Consider the following 19111-nt stretch of genomic DNA (forward strand, 5'->3'; position numbering starts at 1 on the left):
AAATGGGTGTTTGGGTTAGGCATCTGAATTATCCTATTGAAGATTCTGGAATTTATCCCTCATCATACCTAAGCAACATGCTGTGTAAGGTTTGCATTAAATAATATTGAAAAAAATACAATAAATGGGTTTCGATTTTATTATCTCTAAAATTGAGATTGATCTAAGTGGTTGTGAATAATGTTAGTTGTAAGCTCAGCGGGCATGGTTAGCGGCCAAATAAAATCGGACAGAAAGCAGGCCGAAGCAAGCTTTATTGGAATTTGGCTCTCAGGCGAAATTCCCAGCCCCACTGGGGTACAGGTCAGGTAGGGAGCCAGAGAAAATCGAGTGTGGCCCGGACTGCCCAGGGTCTTTAGAGGACGGAATGGGCGGGGGTCCTGCTGAGTGACAGGTGGATGTTAAGGGTCAGTGGAGTTTTCCTGTCCGCTTTGATTGGTCACTGTTTGGCGCACTGCCTTTCGTCTCAGTTGCTGACTCTGCCTCCTACAGTCACCCAAATTCCGACCTAACATTAGCAGGTTGTCCTAAGTTTTGAGACATAGAAGATCCTGAAAACTGAAAAGCTGCAGTGTCCATCTCTGCTGGTTCTGTGGGCCCTTGGACTTCAGCGCTGGCTGGGAGCTGAAGTTAGCGGGGAAGCTTCTTCACCTGCTGCCTGTGGCTCTGGGCCCTCTCCTTGGCTCCTGCGACCTTGTGAGCTGTTCATATGCTGGTACTTTCAAAGCCCTGTTTCTATCCTGAGCTCTTCTGGGCTCCATGCCTGCATCTTACAGTCCCTGGTCTTCTGCATGCAGAGGGCTCTCGGTACCTTCAGTGTCTCTAAAAAAACTTTTTTTTTTCTTTCTCACTACTAGGGCTTGAACCCAGTGGTGCTTTACCACAGAGCTATGTCCCCAGCCCTTTTAATTTTTAATTTTGAGCCAGGGTCTCACTAAGTGGCTGAGGCTTGAGGCTGACCTTAAACTCGTAGTCTTTCCTGCCTCAGCCTCCTGAGCAGCTGGGGTCACAGACTTGTGCCACGGTGCCTGGCTCAGATCTTCCTGACCCTGGACTCTGGTGCCACTCCCACCCCAGCCTGCTCATGCTTGTCCCATGTCACTGCAGGGCACCAGCTGGGGCCAGCTCTACCGTCCGTCTCCTCGTCCTCCTCACGCATGCAGCTAGTCAATGTGCACCTCGCTTCCCTCGCTCCCATTCCACGGCTGGCCCTCTGCTCGGTGTGCGTGCTTCCTGCCTGTGTCATTGCACACTTGCTGTCTAGGTGGCAGGCACAGCGCTCACTGGAGGTCCAGCATGCTGTGTGTCCACCTCAGCAGCCTCCCCCTGTCCCCTCCTGTCACGCTCCAGCCCTTTCCATGTTTTTTTCCTTAAAATTGACCTTTTTGCTCTCCTTCGGGTCTTCACACAGGTGGCTGCTCCCTTTCTCGGCCCTGCCCTGCACTTCCCTGAGCTCCCCGTCTTCCCAAGTCTGAGTGCCTTCACCTCTGTGCTCTCCTGTGGGTGTGGTGGCTGAGTCAGTCTGTTCCCTCGGGTTGTGTCTCAGCACTGCGGATCATTCCAGACCCCAGGAGGCACTCACATTTGGCTACAGGACAGAAGTTCCTGCCCCGGAGACAGAGAGAGAGAACTTGTAAACAGAAGAGCCAAACCATGAGAGAAGTGCAGATTCCCCTTTCCATAAGCAAGAGGCTCATTTTTTTTTTTTTTTGAACAACTTTGTTCTAAGAGCATTTTCACGCAGCTGAATAGCTACAAGAATAGGTGGAGTCCCTGACCCTCTCCCATAGACTTGCCCCTTCCCTCCGGCGCTAGAGCACTTCATGTGCTGCCATTCCACGTGAGAGATGCTGCAGACCTGGTGACCTCAGCACTTGCTCTTGCTGCTTCTAAGAATATTGCTGCAGAACCACACTTAACAGCTGACGTGCAGGTAGTGTTCCGAGTCCCTGGGTGCCCCAGAACTTTTTAGCTGTTTCTTATTGTTGTTTGAAATCAGGATCCAGCCAGGGCGGTGTGCTGTGTTTGGTTGCTCCTCTTCCTCATGACTGACTGGTCGAAGTGTCCGAGCTGGTTGTCTCCTGAGTCGTCTAGCATTCTGGACTTGTCTCATTGTTTCCTTACCTTAACTCAGTGTCAGAGTCCTGGAGACAGAGTTGGCCGGGGCTAGATCAGGGTGAATATTTTGCTGGGGATGTTTAATATCAGGTGCCGTGTGCTTTACCCAGAGACCCCTGGGGTTCGGTATGCCACCATGAGTGACGCTGAGTTTGACTAGACAGCAACTTGCTAAAAGGGTCAGTGTTTCCTTTGAAATTAGCAGAAAATCCATGGGGTCACACTGTGGCATCCTGTGAATGTCCCTTCCCTAGTGACCCGAAACTCTGGTTTGCTCTGGCATCTGTTGACTGTCCCTACCTAAGTCGTTCTGTGAGAATTGCAGTGTGGGGAGTTTCTGTTCTGTCACCAGCCTCTCCTGAACCTCCTTCCCTGCCCCTCCTGGCTGTAGGTGCCTGAATTTTTATTTAGTCAATGTGTAACAATTGTGTGGAGCAATTTCATGCTCACATTAGTGCATATTTAGCCAGTGGGAGACCTTAAGAGGATAAATTTTTAAAGTACTTATTCAGATATGGTTTTAAACATTTCTGGGTTATTTTATTTGCATTAAATTTGGTTTTAGCTGGATGTGGTGGTGCACAACTATAATCCCAGCTACTCAGGAGGCTGAGGCAGGAGAATTGCAAAATTGAAGCCAGCCTGGGCAACTTAACAAGACCCTGTCTTGAAATAAAGTTAAAAGGACTAGAGGAGTAACTCAGTGTCAGAGTGCCTGTCTAGCGTGGGTGAAGCCTTGGGTTCAACCTCCAGTACCACAAATGCACACAATTTTTTTTAAACTTGTCTTCATCTAAATTTTCAAGCTTTGGCTCCAGTGATCCTACTCACCTAGGTAGAACTCATTAATAATGCTTTTCTAATTATTAGCCTGCTACAGAGTTGTAAAATAAATTTTAAGCCATAGACATGTATGATATGAATTAAGAGAATTCTTCCCTCAGGATGCTAGATTTCACCTGAGCAGCATCTTGCATGTTTATAACTTGTTGCTCCCACTAGGGGGCAGGCTGAACACTTGGACTCCTGTCCCAGCTTCCATGTCTACCTCTCAGACGCCGTGGAAGACCAAGTGTCGTGAATGCTTGGGATTGAAGTCAGCTACCTACACTGGGAGGTCAGGAACTCAACTGCCAGTGAGAATCTGGTTCTTAAATGTTGTGCCTGTGGGGTACTCGGAGCGCAGTGTGCCCTCACCCATGGTAGTTGCCTCCCCTAATTCTCCTACACTTCCACACTAAACTTTGCACCCATGGAAATCTGCTGGCAAGTGTGGTGCCCTGGGTGAGGACCCCCCACACAGGGGTGGGGCGTAGTGTCATTTAAATTGTGAAAGTCTCAAGCACCCGTGCTCTTCCAGCCTGTCCCTTCCACCCCTCAGTCTCTTGGTTAGAGACACATTCACACGTATGTATAGAGGCCTGGGATCCCTGTTCCAATGGCAGCACAGTGGAAGTGGGGTCTAGGCAGACTGGAGTCCCGAGCTGCAGTTAGATAAGCCAGTTGCAGGTAAGTGCCTGGAGCGCACGTGTGTAAATCAACACACACAGAACAGAACCAAGCTGGTCGAGGTGGTGCACACCTAATCCCAGCAACTGGGGAGGCTGAAGCAAGCGAGTCTCGAGTTCAAAGCCAGCCTCAGCAAAAGTGAGGTGCTAAGCAACTCGGTGAGACCCTGTCTCTAGATAAAATACAAAATAGGGCAGGGTACGTGGGCGAGTGCCCCTGAGTTCAGTCCCCAGTATCCCCGCCCCCACACAGAAAGAGCACCCAAATTTCTCTGAGTACATACAGGATGTTCGTGCAAGGACCACAAAGACGCGCCACTGGCCTGCCGCACAGGAGGGGCCCCAGAACAGGGCCCTCTCACGAGGACTCAGGCTGTCTTTCCGTGGTAGTGTTCGCGTATTTCAGGTAGCGGGACTTAACAAACGCTTTCTCTGGAAACGTCCTGGGAATCGCGAGCCTTCTCACGCTTGCACAGCACTTCTCGTGTTCCCTAGTTCGTCCTTCGCTCCATCATGGTTTTTGGTTCTTAGGTTTATCATTCCTTGTCACGTACATTTTTTGAGAACCTTCTAATGTAATGAGTGGTCTTTTCCCCTCGTGGCACACAGTTGCCCGCTTCATTCTCTCTCCTCCTGTAAAGAGACGTGCTGCTTTGTCCCTGCTTTTGCGGCCTGGGAGCCCCGCAGCGAGTGTGCCGAGTCCCGCCGGGTGCTCTGCCGCATCCGGGGTGCGGCGGCCCCTCTGGACTGCCGCTTACCCCTTAGGTTTCTCCCCGCGTTCCTGCCTGGCTTTTCAGAACAGCCTTGTTTGAGGCCCACGCCCAGAATTCTGTGCAATAGCTGCCCAGTCATGTTGTCCCAGCAGATCTGAGGGTAGTAGCCTGAATGTCCACCTTTCTTCCCTCTTTTTTTTTAAAGTTGCTGATGGACCTTTATTTTATTAGTTCATTTTTATGTGGTGCTGAGAATCAAACCAGTGCCTCACGTGTGCTAGGCGGCGCTCCTCCACTGAGCCACAGTCCAGCCCTGGGTCTTCCCTCTTGCCAGCATGCAGAGGCCAGCTGTTAGGGGCACCAAGCTGCTACTTTGTGTCACTGAGAAGGGGGGCCTGCAGCCCTCCTGTTTCTTCAGGGCAGGTGTCCTTGACCTGAGCGCTGCCAACATCGTTGGCCTAGCCCTTCCTACCAGCGCCCTGCAGGGTGCTCGGCAGCACCCGGGCTCTGCCCACTACCAGCCAGCAGCGACCCCCAGTGCTGAAACCAGAACTGCCTCGGATGGCCAGACGTCGCTGTGAGGGCAGGGTAGCCGCCAGCTGAGCACCACTGCTCTAGACAGCTGGCTCAGGGCGGGTGGGTCACTCCGTCCTGTCCTCCCAGGTCCCTCCCTCCTGATATTTCCGTGTCGCTCCACACGCACACCCAGACCTGGTGCCCTTGCTAGCAGCCTGGCTGAGGCACAGCCACCATTGCCTCCCCGCAGGTCCCGCACAGAGAACCTGCCTCGGCTGCAGTGCGGGCAGCAAGGGGCATTCCCCTATGAGCCAGTGGCATTCCGAAACGCTCACAGGTTATTAGGTTGTTTTTTACATTTATTAATGTTTCTGGCATTTTAAAAATGTAGAACACAAAGAAGAAACTGAAATGGACTCTTGTGATCCGATGACAGTAGAGATGCCACCCAGCTTCCATCTCGAAAAACCGAGGTCCCACGACCAGGCTCTGAGCAAGCACACAGCCTCTCCTGACAGGGACAGACAGCTGTGGGGACCTTGCCTGCTGCCTGGTTCCCAGCAGCTCTGGAGCTGGCCGACTGGGGCCAAGCCCTGACGGGTCCTCCCTCTGCACCACATCTCGCTCAGCACAGGAGGGATCTGGAGGGGCTCTTCCTGGAGGGGCTCTGGGCTGCGCTGTGAAGCCACCGCAGGACCTGGCGTGCTGTCAGCTCCCAGTTTAAAAGAACCCATGGGGAACGGCCACCCATGCTAGATGCCATCCTTGGTATCTGGTCTTCTAAGCTTTTGTCTTTGGTTTTGTTTTTTGAGATGGGGTCTTGCTAAGTCACTGAGGCTGGCCTCACACTGCAATCCTCCTGCCTCGGCCTCCTGAGTTGCTGGGATCACAGGCGGGGCCACCACGCCCAGTGGCTCTCTGGGCTTTTCTAAGTAGAGCATGTTTCACTGCCCTCTCCCTGGGAGGACCTTGGAAACAGGCCGCTCCCCTCCTCACACCCAGCACTTTGCCGTCACTTTTATTTGCCCAGGGCTGTAGTTGGTTCTGCCAACACTGCTTTAAAGCTCCCGTAAGTGCTAAAATAAACTAGGTGGGTGGTGCCTGTAATCCCAGCAATTTGGGAGGCTGAGGCAGGAGGATCACAAGTTCAAGGACAGGCTCAGTAAATTAGCAAGGCCATGTAACTCATTGGGGGTCCAGGCCCCAGAACTACCAAAAAAATTAAAATTGAGTGCTAAGGTAACCTCCGTATGTTCATCTTTGCACATGATTTGTTTTCTTCAGCAGTTTTGATTCTAAACGGATACATTCCTTAACCACACTCTTAGAAATAGCGTGTCAGCACGACTTCCTTTAGTCCTCCCTGTTTTGTGGCTAAGGGGGGAAAGAATAGATTGACTCGTACCACTCTGTCCCTCTCTCCAAAGGCAAATGTCAGGCAGTCAGGGCCGCTGGAAGGTGCCTGAGTTCACCTGCTGCCGCGGAGAGCCAGGCCTCCGGATGCCCTGAGTCGTACGCCAGGACGTCCCTGTTGCACACTAAGATCCGGCGTGCTTCCCTGCTCCTGTCAGCCAGCCTTGCCCAGGGACTCCCTTGAATTAACTGAAGAGATTGTGCCCCGTGAGGCTTCATCTTGATGGGACGGAGGCTGACCTGGGACCACAGCTGTGTGGGATTCTACCCGGCCCAGCTCCTGTCTGAAGCTGGGTCGGGGAGACCGTGGCCAAGTTGCTTCCGGATTAGAGGTCACACCCAATCTCTGGCCAGCCAGGCAGGGTGCACAAGATGCCGTCCTTCCGTGGTCCCCTCGGAGAGTGGACCGTCTTCAGCCTTTTAAGCCCCTGGCCTGTGGTGCCCTTTGTTTAAGATTCTGCTTCAGAGCTCATTTCCTAGTGCCCTAGTGGCAGAGGCGAGGGGGAGCGGCCGGCCTGTAGCGACAGCCGTAGCCCGCGGGTCTGCTGGGCAGGGCACTCAGCGCTCATCTCGCGGGTCGCTCGAGAGCCCTGTGGGGTGCAGGGCTCTGAGTGGACAGCGTGGCGGGCCTGAGGCTCCACCCCATCAAGCTCAGCCAGTGGTGAGAGAGAGGGTCCGGACCTTCCTGTGGTGGGCTTCGATGACGGCTGGGCCGGGTCTGCGGGATGGGACACGTCTCTGGTGTGTCAGTCCCGAGGAGACTCAGCTGGAGATGCTGAGGCCAAACCTCTTGCTCAGAGAATAGGAAAATGTTTGTCCTGTGGAGCCGTCGGGGTCCTGGGCCCCACCCCGTGGCCAGTCCCTGCCTTTTCCTTCCGCCTCTTCCTGATCCGTGAACATCTTGCTCTTTCCTTTACACCCACTCAAAAGAGCCACTGGGAAGGAGTGATGGGTGCTCTGGAGAACAGACGCTCGGAGGCTGAAACATTAACGAGAATGTCCCTGTGTCTCTTTGCCCACAGAAAACTTGGAGTACAACGTGGAGCCTCAAGAAATCTCGCACCCGGATGTGGGACGTTACTTCTCAGAGTTCACGGGCACTCACTACATCCCAAATGCGGAGCTAGAAATCCGATACCCAGAGGATCTGGAATTTGTCTATGAAACGGTGCAGAATATTTACAGTGCAAAGAAAGAGAACATAGATGAGTAAAGTCGAGTAGAGGACATTGTGCCTTTGCTGCTGCTGCTATCTTCCAAGAGAACGGGATTCCGGAAGGAGACGTCTCCACGGAGCCCTCTGGACTCACCATCAGGAAGGCCACTGCACCAGTAGTGCTGGTCACCTCCTCCCAGTTTAAATGACGTGTGCTCCCCTCCAGCTGCAAAGACAATGTCGCTCTCCGCCTACACTAGTGAATTAACTTGAAAGGCACTGTGTTCAGTGGCATGGCTTGTACGCGTGTCCTGTGGTGACAGTTTGTGACATTCTGTCCTCATGAGCCTCACAGTCAACACTCGTTCTGTTTACCCACGTCCATTCTTCTGTCTGTCTACACATCTCAGAACATTTCACTTGGTGGACAGATGGGCTGATCCATTTGCAATAATTTCTTTGATTTCTCTGTGGAACGTGCGCAGTCCTGAGTCAGGATCGTGTGTCTTTTTGCCCTGAATTTCATTGCATATTCAGAGGTAAAGTCGTGTGCTGTCTTGGCAGCATCTTGGAGACGGAGACGTTAACAAGCAATGTTAATCAGAATCATTAGAATTTATTTTCTTGCCGATATATGAAACACAGATTTTAAGTGTTTATCTCTTTTTTAATTTAAATTGGGAGAGTAACGATTTTCCCTTCCAAATTCCTCTCTTGGAATTATGCACATTTCTATAAATCATGAGTTTTCTATTTTATTACATAAGATTCTTTAGGAAATGCATAATAATGGCTTTCATGAATTTTTCCACATTCATTTTCTCATTCTTTAAAATGACTACTTTTTTTTATTCTTAGAAAATCAGCTCCAGTATCATGAGTAGGTCTTAAATCAGTGATAGGTTCTTTTTTATTTATAGTGAGCCACACAAACCTGTGTTGAAATATTCTTTCTCATAAATTGTCCTCTCTGGTCTCCAGAGACCAAAAAGTGGGGTTTCACTTTTCTAATCAAAAAGAAAGAACTAATGAAAATGAACCTTAATTTTCTTTTTAGAGGAGAGATTCCGTGCCCCCGTCATTCCTTAGAGTCACTGCAGATTCTTTGGGGTGTGGTGGGGTGGGAAGAAGTCGGTGTCTTCAGTGTGAAGCGTGTTGGCTGGTGGGAAAGGAGGGTGTGGTCTGGCTTCACAAGCCACCCGTGCCCACGAGCACAGGACAAAGCCTGGCCCTGCCCAGGCGGTCTGGCTCCTTTTCCACGTTCTTAGTAGCTGAACTGAGGGGACGAGTCTGCAGCTCTGGAGTTGCCCTCCCGCCACCTGCCGGTTCTCGAGTGAGCTAGCTGGTGATCAGCCAGTAGAGCTAACTCCCGGAGTTAGGACTTAGTTACTCTGCGCGCTGCGTTTAAAATGCATACTACATTTGCTCTAGCCAGCGAGGCTTTAGGAGGCCGCAGTCAGCCACCCTCGCCACGTGTCTGTCCGTTTGCATGCAGTATTCTCGCCGCGCTGAATGACCGCTTCTTGTTTACCCTTGGGAAACCCTGGGATGACCAAGGTTCGGGGAACCCACCTGAGACCACTTAACAAGTGAAGGCCACGGGCGGTTACTAGAAAGAGATGGGGATTTGGCCAGCTGGCTCTTCCAGCCTGAAGTAGCTGCCATCCAGTGTCCGTGTTCCTCATCAGTCAAATCCAAAGTCAGATGATTTGAACTTGCATTTTGAAAATGTGACCACTCACAATACCTGTCCTGCCTGAGGTTGCGGGGATTTTACACTACTCTCATTTAAAGGTAAAAATTAGATAATATGGAATTAACATTAATGAGATGCATTACTAAGAAACTGTGGAGCATGCTGAGAGTTATAATTGTTGGTTTTTGGTTTGATTTCCTTTTTCTCTTAGAGTAACATCAAAGCCAAGAAAGATGGTTTTACCTTTACTGACCCAACTGTAAATATGTATCTAGACTGTTTTTAAATGTGTTTCTTCATGAATGCTTCATTTGGCTCCAGGAAGCCTGTATCACCTGTGTAAGTTGGTATTTGGGCACTTTATATTTTTCTAAAAACGTGTTTTGGATCCTGTACTCTAATAAATCATAAGTTTCTTTTTAAAAATTTTTCCAAAAGTTTTCTCCATTTTAAAAAGCCCTGTTACAAAAGTAGAACTTTCACAATGTTAAAATACGAAATATTTGGATATAGTAACTTCTTTTCTCTTCAAATGAATGCCAAGATTTTTTTGTATAATGATTAATAAATGGAACTTACCCAGAGAAACCATGCAAATGGCCTGCCCAATCTCGTTTCAGAACAAAAAGCCCAGCCGCAATGACAGAAGGAACTAGTCTCTCTTCTGATGAAGTGTGAGTTTGCTCTGAGTCCTTGACAGGGTGCCGGTGCCTGTGCAGCACGGTCTCCTCGCTAGTCCCCAAGCTGTAGCAGTCTCTGGGAGCATCTTGTGGTCATGCAAAGATCGCGCCTTTGTCATTGTGTGGAAATACATGTAAATGAGACCTGCAGGTGCCTGTAGGAAAACCGGGTCTGTCGTGTGTTCCGTCACTGTTCATCTGAACAACGGCACTGCGCACGGTGGATCCAGAACGTCCTTCCGAGCACACGTCCTGCCACGCTGCTGCCACGTGAGGACAGAAGCTAGGGCTGCTCAGAGGCGAGCGGTTTCCCGCAGTGGTTTCTCCCGGCTGTCAGCACGCTGCCGTGCATGGTGACTTCCCGGGAGGGCTGGCGGGGTCGTGTCTTCCTAACCTGTGGGACCTAGAATTTTCACTCCTGGATTCCTGGTGGCTGTGCCGTCGATGAGTTCGTACTGCATGCCAGCTTGCAGCCAGGCGCGGGCTGGGGCAGGGCCAGACAGGGCGCGCTTCTGTCTTGGTGGCCCGCACACCCTCTCTGTTGCATGTCCTTTATTAAAACTAGACGTTCCGAGCTCAAGGGCTGTACAGAAGCAGGCCGCAGGCTGGAGGGCAGTGGACCGGCCTGCTCGCCCTGCAGGACGTGGGCGGGCCTGGGCTCTGCCCCACTGCAGAGGGAACCCAGAGGCCTGCCCACGTCCTGGCAGGGGGAGCAGATGGGTAGGTGGGCGGGAGCGCAGGTGCTGCCGGGTTGCAAGGAACCTGCAAGCTCCAGCCCCTCAGCCACGCTGTCGACTAGGAGCAACTGCCTACCTCACCTTTCCCCCTGTGGTGCTGGGATAGCACGGGGCCACATGCACGCCACGCGGAGCCACACCCCGCCAGGCCCCCCGCAATGCTTTGGTCCTTCCTCTCACAGGAGCTTCGATAGTTCAGTTCTGAGATTCTGGAACCTTGAGACTTCAGGGCATTCCTTCCTTGAATAAAATGTGCAGTTCTAGAACAGAATGGCCACTTGGAAGTAATTGCATTAGGGCAACGCTGGCCTGTGACTGTAGACCCCAAACACTGGCTCAAACCCAAGAGAACTCCCCTGCAGGGCCGCCGGGCCGGAGGGGGCGCTGGCCGCAGTCCTCAGCAGGAGGCCGTGGCAGTGGCTTCTGAGAGTCCCTGAGCCTGTCTCCGGCCCACCCTCAGGGAGCGCGGGGGTGGAGGGCTCGCCCTGAGGCTTCCCTGAGCCCACTGCCGAGAGGCACTGCTGCACCCGCGTAGCTGGCGAGGCGGGACGTGGAGCGCCCACTGCCGAGGTCCACCTGCCGTGCGCTGTGCACACTCACCTGGGTTAACACGCATCCCAGCATCCGGCTCAGCCTCCCCTCTCCCTGCTAAGAGGTCCCGCTGCTGATGAATTCAGACCCCCTGCAGACAGCGGTGGAGGGAGAGGAGGGGATCCGTCCAGGGGTGGTTCACACGGCTGCATCTGCCTCCAAAGTGAAGCCCAAGTCACAGGCCTGCAGCCCGACTCTGGGGCCGCGCGAGCCCTTCCACGTGGGAAATCCGTGGGGGGCTCTGCCTCGTGCGGCTTCCACCCGTGGTTCCCCGGTTCTCCCTTGGCCTTGGGGGGATCAGCAACTGACAGACTGGTCCCCAAGACCCATTTGGAGATGAAGCAGGGACAGGACACCTGCAACCCAAGCTCCCATTAGGGAGAAGGAGGAATGAGACACCCCACATCACTGGTCTCAGACAGGGCGACATCCTGCAGGGTTCCTGCACCCCTGCTGTGGCCTGGGGTGAACCGGAGGAACACCCTTCCTGCTCTCCATGGCCGGTCCTGCCCTCTCAGGGGCACAGCAGGAAGGTGCCCGAGGGTGGGAGCCACTCCAAGGCTCCTTCCTTCACAGTAAGCTTGAATTTCCCGACACCGATGCTCTTAGAAACCTTATTTAACTAGCCTACTTGTGCCAGTAAAGTGCCTGAAGTTGTCTTCCAGAACGTTCCAGCCTGCGTCATCTTGCACTGCGTGTTAACCAAGGTCAATCTGGTTGTTTAACTGAAAGATGTTTACTGGGCCTTGTTCAGTGATTTCATCTCTGTTTCTTTGGTTTTTGGCCTCTGTCTTGGGCTCTAGCCATCCTCCTGCCTCAGCCTCCTGAGTAGCTGGGACTGCAGGCACCCGCCGCTGCACCCAGCTGCAGACTGCGCTTCCAGCCTAGGAAGCAGTTTCTGACTCTTCTTCCCTTGCAGGAAGCAGCAAAGAGCCACCCGCTCGCTGTGCTCGGGCTCTGCAGGCTGCTTGCCCCTCAGCTAGCTGAGGGCTGCCGCCTCGCCTTGCGCCGGCCCTGAGCCCAGCTCTCTGCCTTACTGCCTGCTGCAGAGGTCCTGGTCACGGCGGTCCTCCTCCCAGTGACTTTCTCCGGGTTTCCAGTGGGCGTGTGTTCCCATAGGAAGTTCTGCTTCCTGCTTGACTGTGCCAAAAACTGAGGACAGTGATGCACAGTCTCTTGGGGAGTGAAAGGGCCAGAGTCAGGTGCTTAGTGAACATGGGAGGGAAGGAGACCAGTGGCTCTCGGGACATCTGCAGTGCGAGCTGCAGGGTCCAGGGAAGCTGGAGAGCACTCGGGATGGGCAAGGGCCTTGCTGTGGCCGACGCCGGTGAGGCCCTTGATCTCCCCGTGCACCACATGCAGAAGCCGGACCTGCAGGATCGTACCGCCACCTCTGCCGCGTCTCTGCCTGTTTCGTCCTTTCAGAAGCTACAGGGGCAGCTAAGGCAGTAGGATCACAAGTTCAAGGCCAACCTGGAGAGGCCTTGTCTCAAAATAAAATATAAAAAGGGCTGGAGGTGTAGCTCTGTGGTAGAGCATCCCTGGATTCAATCCCTGTTACAGAAAAAACAAAAAGCTGCCTCATTCTCAATAAAACCCTAAATGTGCTAAGCACTCCCTCCTGGCCCCCATAACCCCAGTCTGCTTCCATCACTGCGGGTCTGTCTGTTCTGGACGCTTGGTACAAGTGGGACCAGATCTGTGGCTGCCACCTCATGGCCTGGTGTTTGCGCCGCACCACACATGCATGGGCACTTGGTGTTTATGACCAAATCTTTCATTTATAGAGAGACCACATTCACTTATGAGTAGAACTGGGGGGTGGCTCTGCCTTTTAGTTCTTGCAAATAGTGTTGCTTTGAACTCAGAATTAAATTTTAATACCAAAGATAAACTGTATAACTTCGTACATATTATATACATCTCTGTGCTTTGTGCCTTGAGTAATATTTTTCCACTCCCCCCAAGAACAAATTGCTGCCCCCGGGAGACTGTCCCACTGGGATCCGACCTCCCCGGGAGTGGCACTAGGAACAGCTGCCGTCTGCCCGCTTGCTGCCGGTCGCACGGGTGTCTGGTCCTCGCGGGTCTTGCAGTGTCCCCTTCCTCGTGCCGGGAGCCTTGGTGGATACAGAGAAGGCTGTTCAGTCACCGGTGCGGGCCACCGGGTAGACTCGGAAGGCCCTTTTGGATTATGTGCTGCCAAATCCTCTCTGCTTAGTTGATTGACAACCCACCGCAGAGCCCTTGACGTCTGTATCTTTTTAGAAAGTCCCCAGTTCATGGAGAGGGTGTTTTTGCCTGTGGTAAAAATGGGGTGCAGGAAAGCGAGCTGGGAGGCTCCCTGGGCAAGGGCTGCCGTCCTCCGAAACGACCCCTGAGTGTCCACAAGGTTAGAAAAATCGGAAGCCCAAGGGCACCTCCGGGATCGGCTGCCAGGCTTGTTTCTGATCTGCCGACCGCGGGAAGAATGAGCCCCAAGATGGTCCAGGGACCTTGACGGGCAGGACCGGGGCCTGGGCCTGGGCTCGGGCTCAGCACAGCGGCATCTCCCGCCCCCCGTTCCTCGCTCTGGGGTTCTGCGCCCTCACCCTCTCAGGGTGCCCTCCCCGCGTGCTTGGGGCTCGGTCCTTGCTTGCTCACCCACGTCCTGGCGCCAGCCATTGCCGTTCCGCGGGCCCTGCTTGGTGAAGGGGACCCAGGACGGCCCTCCCTCCCGGGCCCAGCGGCCTGTGTGCCTGAAGTTCGGGGAGACCCTGCTCCGAGCCTGCCGGGCTCTTTGCAGGGAGGGGCCCCACCAGTGCTGCTTCCTCTAAGGCAGGGCTGCCCAGTGTTTCTGTGAAGGGCCAGATAGTGTGCGGTTGCCGATTCATGGGCCATATGGTCGCTGTCGCAATTACTCGGCTCCGCCACCGTGGCAGGAAAGCAGCCTCAGCTCAGAAGTGAGCGAGCGTGGCTGCGGGCCAGGGCGGCCCTCAGGCTGCTATGTGCACAAAGAAGCACCTAAACGTTGTTCTTTGAAGGAAGCCTAAGCAACATCAAAAAGTCGAAAAGGGCCAGGCCCGGTGGCACACGCCTGTCATCCCTGTGGCTCGGGAGGCTGAGGCAGGAGGATGGCGAGTTCAAAGCCAGCCTCAGCAAAAGTGAGGTGCTAAGCAACTCAGTGAGACCCTGTCTAAATAAAACCCAAAATAGGGCTGGGGACTGCAGACTCTGTGGTCGAGTGCCCCCGAGTTCAATCCCCAGAACCAAAACAACAGTTGAGAAGGGTTGGCTGTGTAGCTCAGTGAGCATGGGCTCAGCATACTCCAGGCCCAGAGCCTCCAAAAGCAAACAAAAAGTTGAAAAAAGTCGTGTAATGGAAACCCAGGGGTCCCGAGCGAGACCAAGCACTGGCTGTGGCTTCGTTGTCCTCAACGCGTGTGCCCTTTCTCCTGGAGACGACCTGGAACTCCCCCTCCGCACCTGAGCCTGTGTCTCCTGAGATGAGAACACATTCCTACATGAGCCCACTGCAGGCACACCTAAGGCGATTAATAGTGACGCAAAGAGTGCTCCTGAAATATGGGACTGGGTGTTGGGGGTCCACCGGTTTGATCATACAGTCCTGGACCACTTCAGTTCTGAGTCACATCCTGCCGCAATGGCAGAGCCGGGGGTTGGAAGGCGCCAAAGAAAACGCCAGCAAGAGCTTTCGTGCCGCGCTGCTGCGGCGAGGCGAGGCGGGGTGAGGCGAGGCGGGGCGGGCGCTTCCCGGTTCCCTGCAGGCAGGAGGCCCTGGGTTCCAGCCCCAGTACTGACTCAAACAAGCCCTCCATGCCGATCCCTTGGCCGCAGTGAACCCCGAGATTGCCCAACAACCAAACAGCTGCTGTTCCAGGTAAGCCTAGGTTCTGGAATCTTCTCTTACCCTGGGGATGAAGTTCAGGAGAAACCACTTTTCTCTGCCGTTAGCTGTAGCGAGGTGCCTCCACCACCTGGCAGGAGTGGGTCGCCTGCGTCCTGCGTCCTGTCCTCTGGCCCAGCGCTGAGCCCCTGGCCCCCACGTGGCCTCCTGAGGCTGTGCAGATGGGGGATCCCCAAGGTCCCTTGTGAAGGCCCGGCATCGTCCTGTGCCCTCCTGATTTTTAAAATCAGTTATATCATCCACGACCTTAATCCAATCGACCACAGTCACCAAGAGAAACCCTCTGGGTCAGGGTGGGAGAGCAGCCGCGCCAAGGTCGGGAGCTGTGACGGACGTCCGTGCGGGGCAGGGTGGCTCTCAGCCGCGTGTCAGCAGAGAACCTGACGGTCTCTCTCCTCAGGTGGCGAGTGAGCCAGGGACGCGCGGTGCCTGCAGACGTCGCCCTTGCTGCCGCCCAGCCAGCCCTCCGGGCCCCCTCGGGCTGCGCAGCCGGGGTGCCTGGGAAGCCTGCCCTTCTCCTGGGGCGCAGGCCGCGGCTGCGCCGAACTCAGCCCTTCTCAGCGCTGGGCCTTTAGGCCAGGACTTCGCCAGCCCTCCGCTGAGCTTCGCCCCCAACCCCACGCAGAGGTGCGTACTTTTTCTTCTTTTGAGACAGGGTCTTGCTGAATTGCCAGGCGGGGCCGGGACTCCTGGCCTCCGGCGATCCTCCGGCCTCAGCCTCCCAGGCAGCTGGGCCTGCAAGCCGCACCTCTGCGCCCGCCGCCATCCCGCCCTCGTGCCGTCTGACCCCACTCTGCTTCCCCTTCTCTGGCCTGGTGGGGTTTGGTTTTCTGAGCACTGGACAACAGACACGTGCTCATGCACAGTGTCACTGTCCTCAAGAGCTTTGGGCTACTGGAGAAGCCTGACCCAGAGTCCCTGTTCTGACCACAGAGGCCACAGCAGGGGCCAGAGGGCCCTCAGCTCTGCCTGTGGCCACTGCGGTCAGGACTTGGGCCTCGTGGTGTGGACAGTGGAGTTCTGTGGCCCTCCTCCCAAGCCCCAGAGACTGGGGCAGATGTGGGGTGGGGAGGAGGGCGGGCCCGGTGGGACGGAGGGGCTGCGCGGGCCTCGCGTGGCTCTGGGGGTCTGGCTGGCACCTGTCGGTCCCCAGGGCCGAGTGCTGTGGGGCTCCTGGGTTTGAGTCCTTGCAGGCCCCGGTGGGAAGGGGACTGGGGGCTCCTGAGGTTGGTGTTCACACCTGGACATTCAGACCCGGACTGCCTGCGTCCAGAGACTGACACCCGAGAGGCAGGCAGACACTTCTAGAATGTTCGATGAGTCTCTGGCTTTCCTGTGACAGGACAGCACCAGGAAGCACACACTTTTCACGCTGGGGCAGAGCTCACGCTCTGAGACCTTATTCTCTACCACCGAACACCTACTCAGGGTTCTGCAGTTTCTACACAAAGACACTAAGGCTCAGAGAGGTCGAGTAACTTGCCCAAGATGGCACAGCTACTGAGGAACAAGACCCCAGCCCAGCTCTACCTGCCCCCAAACCCCTGCTGCCTGCATTTCTCCCAGGCCCTTAGTTTTAACTCCTTCCCTGCTGGGAACAGCGAGAGCAGCGCAGTTGCCCTATGGAGAGGTCTCTGGTTTCCAGTCATCTGGTGACACGTAGCTGAGTGAATGAGGCTCAGAAGGGTAACTCGGACCCTGGGGACCCTGGGGACCCTGGGGACCCTGGGCCGGAGCAGAAGTCACTAACGTCGCATCGTCTTCTGCCTTTCCAGGGATTCAAAATCGCCAACCAAGACGCCCGGAGGACGCCATGTCCCCCGGTCTCTCAGGCTGACCCTTGGTCGCGTCCGGTGGCTGTCCCCCTCTGTCACAGCTCCCACCGACCCTTTTCCTTGATGGCCCACGACCCCCTCCAAGTGCCATTTGCCTTGGCTGCTCACTGAGAGAGGCTTCCTGCTGCTTGGAGCTGGTCTGGAGCTGGTCTGGAACGTGCTGGGTGAGGTGCGCAGCGCGACCCCCAGGTGAGCCGAGTGGGGTGCGCACAGGGCGGGGGGCTGGCCCCGGCTCACCGAGCGCCTGTCTCAGCCTCTCTGCCCTTCAGCCCCTAAGCTCAGGGGGAGCGACAGCTGCCCACCCAGAGCAGCCAGCCGTGGGCAAGGGGGCCCGGGCCTGCCGTCCCCTCCAAGGATCCCGGCTGGGGCGGCTTCCGGGGTGACTCAGGACAAGCAAGGCCCGTCGCCAGCCGCCCAGCAGGAAGGCCGGCCCGCGCCTCCTGCCTCCGCCTCCTGCAGCCTGGACACGCGTCTGATCCCTTTGTCCTAAATGGACAGGCCGCTCCTCCTGGCGGCCAGCGGGCCGTGGGTCTCAGGCTGGGACGTGAGGGTCGGGAGCGCTGCCGCCTCTGAGAGCACCAGGACCCCCAGGGGCGCCGGCCAGGCCTGGGTCCCTGCCACCCCGTAAGCGACTCTGAGAAAGGAAGCGGCTCTGCCCCACCTGGGCCAGGACCGTCCCCTCCCTGGGCCCAGGAGCCGTGCTGGTCCCAGGCAGGTGTCTGTCCACCTCGGCCTCCAGGAGGAGGCCGACTCCCGAGCAGCGCAGAGGGGTCCCGGGAGCTGGGCGCGGGCCGGCGGCAGCGGCTCCCCAGGCCTCTGCTCATCAGCCTGAGTGAGCGGTGCCCACCCCAGGCTCCCTGTCACTCCTCACGCCTCCTGGGCAGCCTCTGCAGCCTCCGCTCTGCAGCCTCCACCCTCGGCAAGGCCACCGCCAACCCAGCAGGTTCACCAGCCTCCGGGCCGCGGTTCCTCAGATCCAGTCTCCTTGAGTCACTCCCTGGCTGGATGGCTTCCCACGGCCCGGGATGATGTCCAGACCCCAGCCTCTCAGCACCTCCGCTCACCAGCCCTCCAGGCTCCCGCCGCCTTCCTCTCCTGGGCCTCGGCTTGCGCGGAACCCACCTCCGTCATCCCTGCCCCGGGCGTGGCCCTGCCGGCTTTGCTGGAGCTGCCTGGCTGTGCTCCGCACCCCAGGCCGCCCTGTGGCTGGTCAGGCTTTCCTCCCGCCATGCCGGGACGGCCCTGCCTCTGAATTTTTATTTCCTGCCCGTGTGCCCCCAGGTGCTTTGAGCACAGGGGCTTCTTGGCGTGTTTCCTGTGTCCAGCAGTGTCTGGTGTCTGCTCTGCTGAATCGAAGATGCCTCGTTATGTTTCTGAAAGAAACCATCCCTCCTTCCTCCTTATGAACAGACCCAGAATTTGTTCTAATTCCAAGATATGATCTAACTATGTGTGGCTGAAGCCAAGATGGTTAACCCAGTTTGCCAGCTACCGGCTTGGGAGCGAGAGTGACTCAGTCTGGCATACCCCAAGTCTACAGAGAAAGGTTGGTGAGATTTTGCTCTGTAATGAAAGAAGAGAAACTTTCCCTTCTGCTTCCTCTCTTCCTGATATGAGTCCTCTGAAGAGAGAATGTGATGGTTGGTGCTGCTGCAACTACATTGCAACCATGAGAGAAAGAGAAAGACCTAAAGAATTATAAAAATGCCAACCCAGAGCTCCAAATTTGCTGAGCTACTGTTCTAACCCTGGCAGTGCCCATCTCTCACTTGTTGGTAGGAGAGAGAATATGCATCTCCGATGGTTTGGCCAGGCGTTCTTCAAGGTCTAACGAGTCCCACAGACCCTAAAGCACGCTCCGCCGTTATCTCCTTATGGAGTCAGGGCTCGCTGTACAAAGAGAAGGCCGAGGTTTCCCCTCTTCGTCTTCCCAGCCATGGGTCTCTCCCTGTTCACCTGCCAATCAAATGTGTGGGCTCCTCCAGGAGAAGGTCTGGCCAGAACGCAGGGACTAGGAAACTGGAGCCGAGGAGCCCAGCTGGAGGCGCCGTCTGCCTCCTCCTGTGGGTCTTAGAGAAGCCCGGCCGCGTCCTCCCACTGTCCCAGGTCCCAGCTGAACGGAGCCGGCTGCCACCCCTCCCAGGAGGACGGCCAGGGAAGAGCCGCCGGGTCCTGCAGGTGCCCAGGTCCTCAGCAGGCAGCGGCCTTGACCTGGGAGGGTGGCAGGGGTTGCCTCTGGTT

The 19111-nt window shown here is 55.6% G+C and overlaps 1 protein-coding gene across 2 annotated transcripts in view; it reads left to right on the top strand.

Moving 5' to 3' along the window:
* Fbxo21 (F-box protein 21) overlaps positions 1-9546 on the top strand; it is a 40318-nt gene extending 30772 nt beyond the window's left edge. For both annotated transcript variants that reach the window (XM_047559907.1, XM_047559908.1), the window contains exon 12: positions 7291-9546. In XM_047559907.1, coding sequence (XP_047415863.1) covers positions 7291-7481 — 191 coding nt within the window. In that variant the 3' untranslated portion in view covers positions 7482-9546. The remainder of the gene's footprint in view (positions 1-7290) is intronic.
* The last annotated feature ends 9565 nt before the right edge of the window (positions 9547-19111 follow it).

The sequence above is a fragment of the Sciurus carolinensis genome, chromosome 8 (genome assembly GCF_902686445.1).
Source record: "Sciurus carolinensis chromosome 8, mSciCar1.2, whole genome shotgun sequence".
In the NCBI taxonomy this organism is placed as follows: Eukaryota; Metazoa; Chordata; class Mammalia; order Rodentia; family Sciuridae; genus Sciurus; species Sciurus carolinensis.